The sequence below is a fragment of the Ambystoma mexicanum genome, chromosome 4p (genome assembly GCF_040938575.1).
Source record: "Ambystoma mexicanum isolate Mex_15411 chromosome 4p, UKY_AmexF1_1, whole genome shotgun sequence".
Classification (NCBI taxonomy): domain Eukaryota; kingdom Metazoa; phylum Chordata; class Amphibia; order Caudata; family Ambystomatidae; genus Ambystoma; species Ambystoma mexicanum.
Window position 1 is genome coordinate 70,318,129 of NC_090927.1, and position 11,923 is coordinate 70,330,051.

Sequence of the window (11,923 nt, forward strand, 5' to 3'; positions counted from 1 at the left end):
AGGCAACTTCAACAACACTCTTACGCAGGCTCATCTTCGTGGAAGAGTCACCCTTTTCGCTTCTATTCCTCCTTTGGAAAAGGGAGGGGGCAGGCCAGTCGAGGTCAACAGAGAAAACACTTTTGTGGTGGAAAAGGGAGAGGTGCTAGATCAGCCACAGCAGCAGCTACTATCTCCTCAGCCACTGCTGCAGCCGCTGCAAAGCCACTTTGAGGTCTTCACCCACAAGACACCAGTGGGAGGCAGAATCATTCAGTATCTGGACGAATGGCGTCAGATGCCTGGGTACTAGAGATGGTGACCCATGGTTATTGTCTTCCTTTTCATCAAAGACCTCAAGATCATCCACCGGGAGCCAACTCTGTAAAAATTCCAGACCTGCTCCTTGTGCAGGAGATTTTAACCCTGCTAGAGAAAGGTGCAATAGAACATGTACCTGTAGCGGAGAGAAACAAGGGTTGGTACTCCCTCTATTTTCTCATCCCCAAAAAGGACGGAGGATTGAGACCCATCTTGGACTTAAGAAGCTTGAATAAGTTCCTCAGGAAGGACAAGTTCAAGATGGTGACCCTTTCTCAGATCCTTCAGGCTCTTCAGTTCCATGACTGGCTGGTTTCATTGGACCTTCAGGATGCTTACTTTCCTGTGCCAACCGCCATCTCAAGCACAGAATGTACCTGAGGTTCGCAATTGGTGGTTCTCATTATCAGTTTTGGGTTCTACCATTTGGGCTGACCTCTGCCCCAAGGGTCTTCACCAAATTGATGGCGGTGGTGGCAGCGAGTATCAGGAGAAGGGGGGATTCATGTCTACCCTCATCTAGGTGATTGGCTAATCAGGGCGAGTTCACCCGAACGAGTCCAGGAACATCTGGCCCTGACCTGCCATTTCTTACACAGTCTGGGCTTCTCCCTCAATTACAAGAAGTCACAAATGATTCCAAGACAAAAACTCCATTTCATCGGAGCAATCCTGGACACTGCCTCAGGGAAAGCCTCGCCTCCCGAGGAGAGATCTCACCACATTCTGCAGATGGTAATAAAGTTTCAAAATGCCTAACATCTACCGGCATTCGACTTTCTAAGGTTGCTAGGCCTCATGGCATCCTGCATTTTTCTGGTGCCAGAGGCCAGATTGAGGATGAGATCCCTTCAAGGGGCCTTCAGGATGTAATGGTCCCAGTTTTCGTGGGAGATGTCAGATCTTCTGCAAGTCTTGACTAAAGTGACTCAAGATCTCCTATGGTGGGCTTGCAAGGAGAATATCCTCAAGGGGGAATCTTTTTGGCAACCATGGCCGGAGATAACGGTAGTGACGGATGCCTCACTCACGGGGTGGGGAGCCCACACCAACGATCTGACAATCGGCGGTTGTTGGTCTCCATCGGAGTCCAAACTACACATCAACCTTTTGGAACCGAGGACAATCAGACTAGCGCTGAAGGCTTTTCTGCCCTCTGTACAGGGAAAGAATGTCACAGTGGCCATGTACTACCTCAACAAAAGAGGAGGTGTAGGATCACTCCCACTGTGCAGAGAGGCAATGCAGCTCTGGTTCTGGGCAATGCAAGAAGCAATATCTCTATCGGCAGTTCACCTAGCCGGAGAGCTGAACACGGCGATGGACACTCTGAGCAGGCAGAGCACAGTCTCCCACGAATGGGAACTAGCTCAGGAAGTCCTTCAAGAGATCTTCGCCCTTTGAGGAACCCCTCAAGTGGACCTGTTTGCAACCGGTACCAACTGGAAGTGCGAACTGTACTGCTCAAGGGAATTTCCCCCAAAAGGAGCTCTAGGGGACGTGTTCGTAGTGGACTGGGCATTTCCACTCCTTTACGTGTTTCGTCCTGTCCCTGTGATTCCTCAAGTTATCAGGATGTTGAGAAAGTCCCGGAAAACTATGATCTTAATTGCCCCGGATTGGAACAGGAGGACGTGGTACCCGGACCTTCTGGACATGTCCATCTTCCCTCCAATACGTCTTCCACAAAGAGAGGATCTTCTCTCGCAAGAGGAAGGTCGGGTTCTCCATCCAGAGGTCAAAACACTCAGCCTTCACGCATGGTTTCTGAGAGGCTGAGATATAAGGATTGGGAACTCCCGGATGACGTTATGGAGATTTAGCTTTCAGCCAGAAGGCCAGCAACAAAATTCCTGTACCGGTGTCGTTGGAACAAGTTCAGTAACTGGTGCAGGGATAAGAATGTGGGTCCATTCGTTTGTAATACTCCAAAAGTACTTTCTTCTCTCTTACACTCCAAGTTGGTACTATAAAAGGATATTTGGCAGCGCTATCTATCTGTAAGCGTTCCCCGGAAGAAGTGTCCTATTTTAAAATGCCCTTAGTAATTCAATTCTTGAAAGGGCTAACACATGTGTGCCCCCTCCCCCTAGATCCCTCCCCGACGCCCTTTCAGGTGCTATTTGGAATTTTCATTTAGTCTAAAATGTCTCATGCGTGCCCCTTTCGAACCTTTATATTCTTGCCCGCTAAGACTTCTCACTCTTAGAACAATTCTGTTGGTGGCTATAACACCAGCCCGCAGGGTAAGTGAGTTGCAGGCACTGTCTTGTAAGCCTCCTCACACCATTTTCCATAGGGACAAGGTTATTCTAAAAGTCAAATCATCTTTCTTGCCTAAAATAGTTTGATTTTCATCTGTCACAAAAAATGACCTACCTTCTTTTTATCCTCCGACTCACGCTGGTAAGGAAGAGGAGAGGTTGCATAGACTGGACCCAAAAAGGGCTCTCTGTTTCTATATTTCCAGATTAGCAAATCTTCGACAATGTGAAAAACTATTTGTTGGGTATACTGAACACAAATTGGGCCTTGCAGTGTCTAAACAAACTCTATGCAGATGGATAATTCTAGCAATCTCTGAATTCTATAAATTAGCTGGGAAAGAGCCTCCAGATGGTAAAGGGCTCATTCAACCAGAGGCATGGCAACTTCTATAGCTCTTCAGAGGGGTGTCCCGGTGTAGGATATTTGTGCTGCAGCCACCTGGTCGTCAATGCACACCTTTTGTAAAGCATTACTACTTGGACTCTACTTCCTACCAAGGTGGACTATTTGCAAAAGCTGTCCTTCATTCAGTCCATGGTTAAAATTTCTAGTACTCCCACCTCCAAAATTACCACTGCTATGGGAGTCTCATCAGATGAGGAATACATGGGAGGACGCAATCCATTCGAAGAACAAGTTAACGTTATTTCGATTGGATGTTCCTGTCACGTATTCCTCATCGACCCTCCCAACCTACCCCTCCATACGGTTTACGCCAGTTGCACACAAACTTCCTTAAGAGCCTGAGGACTTAAAACCTGATCAGCTGATGCGACCATGAACACCATAATAACAGAACTGAGGTAACGGGCGCTATTCGAGCCCTTAATACAGCGGATGACGACGACGCTCGATGGCGGCTCTCGAGGGACTACGACTCCGCGGTCTCGAACACAGCACCCTTTGGTTAAAAAATAATTCCGAAGCAGCAGAACTGGGATATACGAATATCATAAGATGAGGTATACGTGGGAGGAACATCCAATTGAAAGAACGTTACTGTTGGTAAGTAACTTTTTCACTTAAGTGTGTTATTAAGGAAACGGTCGGAAAACCTTGATGGATTCTCGCTCTCTTGCTCTTCCTCGCTCTCTCGCTCTCTCTTGCTCTTCCTCTCTCTCTCGCTCTCTCTTGCTCTTCCTCTCGCTCTCTTTCGCTCACTTGCTCTTCCTCGCTCTTGCTCTCGCTCTCTTTCGCTCACTTGCTCTTCCTCGCTCTTGCTCTCGCTCTCTTGCTCTTCCTGTCTCTCTCACTCTCTCTTGCTCATCCTCTCTCTCGCTCTCTCTTGCTCTTCCTCTCTCTCTCTCTCGCTCTCTCTTGCTCTTCCTCTCTCTCTCTCGCTCTCCCTTGCTCTTCCTCTCTCTCTCTCGCTCTCTCTTGCTCTTCCTCTCTCTCTCGCTCTCTCTGGCCAATCCGGGTCTCCAGTATGTGCAGGTAAGGAAGATAGCAATGCAGTGTAAAGCCCGAATGTGTGAGTGAGGATGGTTGCAGAGCTGTGGCCATTGCTCTATCCACTCAGTGTAAGGAAAGCTTGCCCTGCTGGGGTCCTATACTGCTGATGAACCCTCTGGAAGTAGATACCATACTCCAAATGGGGCCTTCAAATAGGGCTGCCAGAATTGTGTACAGTGCCCCAGATGTGGTAGAATGGCAATTTACAGTTGAAGATGTTACGAAGATCAGTGCTAGATACTTGGAGACCTGATTTGTGATTTGTGCACTATTGCTCCTCCTGCCTTTTGCCTGTTGCCATGCTGCAATGCCTAAACCGGAAGAATGAGGTGGGCAAGTACGGGTGCAGATGACTAAAGAGCTTGGCTTTTAGTGATCTTAATCAAATGCAGATTGTGATTAAATACCAAATAGGTTGAGGTCTGAAGATTGGCAGATCTAATGTTGGAGCGTGGTGGGGTGGAAGGGATACATTGAGGAGGTTGTGAGTTTTGTAGGTGTCTTCTGTTGTTGAGGGGGACTGGTAGTGCTGATCAATCTTTAAGTGTAACCAGAAGATTTCATTGGTTGATGTTCTTTGCCGTTTGTTGGTACAGCTGAGGCAAAGATGGAGGCATTAGTGGTTTGATTGTGGTGCATAGTAGGTGCGACATCTTTTGTCTGCTCTTGCAGCAGTCACGTTTTAAGAAATTGGCTTTTTTCCACTTGCTTTAAATCAACTCAGAATGTGAATCCCTGTACCACTACTCAAAATAACCATATGTATGTCAAAATGTATGTGCTACATTACATTTAGAAAGCTAACATGTCCTTTTGCTTTTACAGCTGACTAAAGCATACAGAAAGAAGCAAGATGGTGGCCTGTTAATGTGCCTCAAAACACCAACAAAATGAATAGGTTTACTAGGAAAGAAGACTAAGATGTCCAGGAGCTCCAACAATGGCATGGTTTGCAGAAGCAGAAGGATGCCCAGAAACCTCAAGAAAAGGAGTGGGAAAAACTACTGTTGAAGGGGATTTCTGTTGTCACAATCCTATGTCGAGAGTCAAGTGAATCAGGCTAGATAATGGCTTCTTAAAGTAAACAAAGTACATGGGTCAACAATATACCTCATGTGAATCATAAAGCAATTATAAGGCACACTCTATTCACAAAGGGATATGAATGAAGAATACATATCCAATCACTGCTTTCTACAAAACACTACTTACCTAATTTGAATAAAGCGACCATAAGACAAAATAATTGAAATGTGCCTGTTGCGTGAAAAACCTGGACCATAAAATTAACCTGATTCAGCATGAAAGAAAAATCACTGGAGAAGATTTCTTAAATGAAAACTGGAAGGATCAAGAAACAAGTGCAGCTTATTTTAAATTGCTGATAGAGGTGGCAACACATGAAACCTTAAAATGAGCTATGCTTCAATAAATGCAAGGATAAAGAAAGTTACTCCCCGAGAATAATATTGAACATTATACAAAACTCAGGAACAAAGTTAGGTTTTCAATGATATTGATTAATAAAACTTAACTTGGAGAAATGAACCCCCCCAAAAAAAACTATTGGTGCACTAAATGTCAAAAACCTTTCAATTACAAAAGTGTGCTAGCTCTGCATGAGAGAACCCACACAGGAGAAAAACCTTACCAGTGCTCTGAATGTCAGAAATGTTTCAGTGATAAAAGCAATCTAACTCAACATGAGAAAACCCACACAGGAGAAAAACCTTATCAGTGCACTGAGTGTCAGAAAGGTTTCAGTTGCAAAAGCAGTTTGACTCTGCATGAGAGAACCCACACAGGAGAAAAACTTTACCAGTGCACCGAATGTCAGAAAAGCTTCTTTCGGATAGACTCACTAGTCCTACATGAGAGAACCCACACAGGAGAAAAACCTTATCAGTGCACTGAATGTCAGAAATGTTTCAGTCAAAGACCTCATCTAATAGAACATGAGAAAACCCACACAGGAGAAAAACCTTACCAGTGCTCTGAATGTCAGAAATGTTTCAGTCGGAAACCCGATCTAATTCAACATGAGAAAATCCACACAGGAGAAAAACCTTATCAGTGCACCGAATGTCAGAAAGGTTTCAGTAAAAAAAACAATCTAACTCAACATGAGAGAACCCACACGGGAGAAAAACCTTATCAATGCACCGAATGTCACAAAAGCTTCACTCACAAACACATTTTAATTCAACATGAGAGAACCCACACAGGAGAAAAACCTTATCAGTGCACTGAATGTCAGAAATGTTTCAGTCAAAAAGCCAGTCTAATTCAACATGAGAGAACCCACACAGGAGAAAAACCTCATCAATGCCCAGAATGTCACAAAAACTTCACTCAGAAACTCACTTTAATTCAACATGAGAGAACCCACACAGGAGAAAAACCTTACCAGTGCACTGAATGTCAGAAATGTTTCAGTTACAAAAGTCTACTAGATCTTCATGGGAGAACCCACACAGGGGAAAATCCTTATCAGTGCACTGAATGTCAGAAATGTTTCAGTCGGAAACCCGATCTAATTCAACATGCGAGAACCCACACAGGAGAAAAACCTTACCAGTGCACCGAATGTCAGAAAGGTTTCGGTAACAAAAGCAATCTAACTCGACATGAGAGAATCCACACAGGAGAAAAACCTTACCAGTGCACCGAATGTCAGAAATGTTTCAGTCAGAAACCTGATCTAATTCAACATGAGAGAATCCACACAGGAGAAAAACCTTACCAGTGCACCGAATGTCAGAAAGGTTTCAGTAACAAAAGAAATCGATCTCGACATCAGAGAATCCACACAGGAGAAAAACCTCATCAGTGCACCGAATGCCAGAAATATTTCAGTCAGAAAAGCAATCTAATTCAACATGAGAAAACCCACACAGGAGAACAACCTTATCAGTGCACTGAATGTCAGAAAAGCTTCACTCAGAAACTCCTTTTAATTCGCCATGAGAGAATCCACACAGCAGAAAAACCTACAGTGCACTTAATGTATGAAAACCTTCAGTTAAAGTCTGCTAGATTAGCACAAGATCCCACCCAGGACTAAAACCTTATAATTGCAGTGAATGTCAGAAATGATTCTGTCACAAAAGCAGTCTAACTCTGCAGTCTAGCCGGTCAGATAGCACAGCGAGTAGAGTGCTTGTTTTGACATCTGTGCAGAGCCTGCTGAAGCAGGTTTGAAACCTGGCATGGCCAACCTCAGCCTTTCATCCTTCCGAGGTCGATAAGTGAGCACCACACACCGTGGGAAATAAGCAGCGCTCAGATACCTGAGGGTTCGTAGTTCTATATCAATGCACAAAGAAACAACAACAAACAAACATGAGAAAACCCGTACAAGTATAAAACCTTACCAGTGCACTGGTTTTCAGAGGAGTGTCAGTCATAAATGCAATCTAACTCAAGATGGCGAGAACCCACACAGGAGAAAAGCCTTACCAGTGTTCTGAATATCAGAAACGCTTCATTCATAAAGCCAATCTAACTCTACATGAAAAAACCCACACAAGAAGAAAAATGTAACACACAGAATGCTAGAAAAGATTCAGTGAGAAAATACATAATTCAGCATTAAAGAGCCCACACATGTGAAAAACCTTTATTAGCGCACAGTATGTCAGAAAAGCTTCACTCACAAACTCTCTTTAATTCAACACGAGAGAACCTCAATGGAGAAAAAAACTTACCAGTGCTAAAATACACACACAGGAGAACATCCTTACCAGTGCCTCGAATGCCAGAAAAGGTTCAGATAGAAAATGAATCCAGCTCAACATAAAAGAGCTCACAGAGGATTAAAACCTTATGCATGTATAGCATGTCAGTTTACTTCAGTATGCGACAACCCATATCGGTCAACAAAGTTTATTAATGTGTCCAATGCAGGACACCTCCAGTAATATAAAGTATATATCTCTATATGAGAATCCACTCAGGAGAAAACTTAATTAGTGGAATGAATGTTGGACTGCTTTTCTAAATGAATATTTTTCTTACTCTTTGAGAAAATCCTTCTGAATGTTTCCAAAGACAGAAAACCGTAAGCGATAAAACGACACAGGAAAAAAAACCTTATGAGTGCAGTGAATGCCGGAATTGCATCAAAAGGAAAAGCACCTGACTCGCTGTGAGAGAATCCACAAGGGCGAGTAATCCCATCAGTGTTTGCCATGCCAGAAAAACTTCATGGTGAACAAAGCATTTACAGTGGGAAGCTGAAACTGGACATTAACTCTCGAAGACTGATCCAAGTTATTTAAGATAATCCGAACTATAAAGTCCTGTAAAAGTCGAGAGGTTTTCCATGGGTACAGTTTTTAAGTGAATTAATCAATAAGGGTGTGAACCGGGGCTGCTTTCTTGTTTAATTTATGCATAGCCGAACTGATACGGCGACTAGAAAGATTTACCCAAACTCCAGCCAGATTCTTAACCACAAGAGTTACTGCTCTATTATACGCTGATGACCTTGTGATCATGGTTCACTCTATACATGGTATGAAAGCCACACTTGAGGAGTTGGGCCGCTTTTCAGAGGAATACGGAATGACTATTAATTTGAAGAAAACCAGAGTCATGCTTATTTCCTCTAAAAAGATTAACAGGCCCGCAATGCGTGTTAGTTGGGGAATTATTGAATACACAGATTCATATAAATACTTGGGAGTCGAAATGGACTGTAAATTAGGGTATACGTCATTAATTGATAGTAGGATCACACGCACCCGTCAGATAACCATGTTAGTGAAGAAGCTTGATAAAGATTATGCTGGATACACACTTAAAGGAATAATGTCCTGTATACTTGTGGTTCATACCGGTTGTATCCTATGGTCTTGAAGCACGTACAATGCCAAACCTTGTCTGGTTAGACAGGGTCGAGGGGTTCTTCTGGCGGACTGTGCTGTGTTTACCATCTTCATGTCCAATCAACTATATAAGAGCTGAATTTGGTTTGACTACCTTGAGATCAATAGTACAATACCGTAGAGCCCTTCTTCTATTAAATGCTCAATGACATCCCAAGAGCGAGATGCTGCAAATGATAGGAGAAGATGTAGTTATGTTGGAACCTAGTAAGAAAACAATACCATCCGATGCCACTCTGTTTATCTTACTATGAAAAGCTGAATTGGTCACCTAAACGATCTACTTGTGTCAAATATGAGATAGTAAAAAGAGTTTTTAAAAATAAAGCAAAAAGGAAAGACTGGGAAGATAATTTTAGTCGATTTAGTTTGCTACATAACCATCAACATATAGGAGGAATTGCTGCTTATAAGTATCTTACTCCCCAATCGTACTTGATAAAGTGTCCATGCCCTGAAATGCGTAGGTTTCGTCTTATGTTGAGCCTTAACCAATTACCAGTTAGATCAACACATGGAACAAGGTGGAAAATTACTCCAGACCAACGTATGTGTCGAAATATGTGAGATAGGATCGAATTTGGAAACTGTAAAACACATATTGACTGTGTGTCCGAAACTGGAGGCTGTATATCGATCCTTGTACAGTCAATATTGCCATCAGTTTGATTTCATTGCCACAGAGCATTTCTGGAACTATTGTCTGAACACATCCTCACAAACCATGATAATTGCTCTGTACAAGGTTTGGTAAATTGCTTTACCTTGTATCAATGTTGATGTTCAAACTTAGAATATACATGGATATTCTATAAGAGATGTCGATATGTGTTATTTTAATATAATGCTGATGTTTCGCTTTCTGAAACTAGTTTGACAATTTTAATATGTGAGAAATATTATAATGATTTCGGCCTGTTTTTTTAATTAAGTCTCTAATGGTACAAAGAGATGAGAATTTTATATTCTGATTATCTGAAATGTATGTATTGTATGTACGAATTAGTATGGTAAAAAAACAAAGTAGTTGATATTTTATTGCAGCATTTTGTTGTAAAAGTAATATTAACTGAAAACAACAATAAATAAATAAGTGGTTTTTTTTATCAGGATTTCCCAGAGGAAAACTCGGTTAGGGGTCATTTTGTCAAAAATGAAATTGCAGGGAGGGTATCGGCAAAACCGTGAAATTTGGCAAACTGCATTCCACTGCATACAAACCTTTGTGATTTAGTGCACCAAATGTATTGTGAACCCGAGTGGGAGGCATTCACAATGGTTTAATATGGAATCCTCCAGCTTTTAGGCAGTTCTAAAAGCTATGCAGATTCCATAGTAATCCAGTGGTTTAATCCCCGGTATGAAAATCCCATCCTGGTGAAAAACAATTCGGTTTTAGCAAGAAGGTGGGTCAGAAATGAAAATTGATCCCGGGAACGTCAAATACTCTGGCTCCGAAAAGATGGAGAGCTGATGCTTGGAGTATTGTGTAATAACAACTCTTGTAACTTTTGGTCATTGGTGAATCATGTGGCGGCCCCACAAAAGAGTAACCAAAGCAATTTAGTGGCAGAAATTGAGTGGGTAAATTATCTGAACTTCTCTAAAAAGCCACCACTAAAAACTTGCTTTGAAATCCCTAATACAACAATCCCTAATACAGCTTAGGAGTTAGAGTACTCAGAGAGTGACATATCCAAGCTGATACACAAAATATCCTCCTCTAGGGCAGCAGGACCAAAAGGTTTAACTTATCTGGTTCTAAAAGGAAATGTAAGCCTGTGGTCTCGGTTGTTGGCCCTGCTGTTTCGAGGGATCTTAGAGAGGAGACTGTTTCCCCTCATCCTGGAAGACTTCCACCATTATCCTGGTTTTCAAAGGTGGGTGGGAGGATCGAACGGACCCACCTAATCTGATTTCCCTAGAAAGTAAGTTATTTGTGGGACTGCTGTTGAAGGAGCTAGACAAATGGGCCAGAACAAGAAGCATGTTACCAAAGTTTCAAACGGGGTTCCGCAGAGGGCATTCTACAGCATTGAATGGAACAATAATGGGGATCCTTAGTGAAAAATCCTGGGTAAAGGGTGGGCAGTACTATATGGGGCCTGGATAGACCTCTCAAGAGCCTTCGACCTGGTCATCAGAGCATGAGACAGTGAGTAAGACAGGGGTACGTGGTGGCCCCCCTCCTCTTTAACCTTTACTTAGCAGGCCTGGGAAAGGCGATGGGTCCATCAGCGTTGGCTAGACAGAAAATTGACACATGTCCGATCAGATGGTTGGCTTATGCTGATGACCTTGTCCTTTTGGACAACACAGTGGTCAGGCTCCAGTGCCTGTTGAACTCATTGGGGACTTATGCTAAATAAAATGTCCTGCTAATTAACCCAGGGAAGTCGAAAATAGTGATCTTTAAGAGACAAGGCAGACAGGTAGCCAAATATAAGTGGATTCTGGGAGACCAAACCATTCTGGTGGTAGAAGTGGTCTACCAGGGGTTCACATTCTATGCATCTGCGAAGGCAGGCCAAATTAATCTAGACATCTTCAAGAAGATCTCCCAACTGATGTCCCAAATGAGGAAACTACTTGTGAAATATTGCAAATTCTCCATAATCCCTGTAATCCAATTTGATATAGCTAACGTAATCCCAGTCATTTTATATGCCATAGAAGCTAAACCTCTGGCCTGGGAAATGAACTGGCCGAGATTGTTGTGTCAAATATGGAAGAAGGTTCTTGGCCACCCTCCGTGTCTCCCAATGACCAGTTTAAGATCAGAGTAAAGCCTAAAATCACTCAGAACAATCTTGTTTCCTTACATCGATTTGATAGTGGCCCCACAAGTCAACTCGCTCTATGAAGACATAAACGCACACTTGGAGCATTCTACATTGTATTCTTATCTAATGTAAAACCACTTGTACTTAGAACACTGACAGAATGCGACAGTGACGTCAATACCCTTCTAGAAGGTAAACCAGGCAATGGAGCAAACAGATTGGATCTACACA

General features: G+C 42.8%; 1 protein-coding gene across 1 annotated transcript in view; it reads left to right on the top strand.

The window, feature by feature from the left end:
- The window catches only part of LOC138453006 (zinc finger protein 84-like), a 138,304-nt gene extending 128,527 nt beyond the window's left edge, over positions 1 to 9,777 (top strand). The window contains exon 3 of the mRNA XM_069605412.1: positions 4,846 to 9,777. Coding sequence (XP_069461513.1) covers positions 5,564 to 7,084 — 1,521 coding nt within the window. The 5' untranslated portion in view covers positions 4,846 to 5,563 and the 3' untranslated portion in view covers positions 7,085 to 9,777. The remainder of the gene's footprint in view (positions 1 to 4,845) is intronic.
- The last annotated feature ends 2,146 nt before the right edge of the window (positions 9,778 to 11,923 follow it).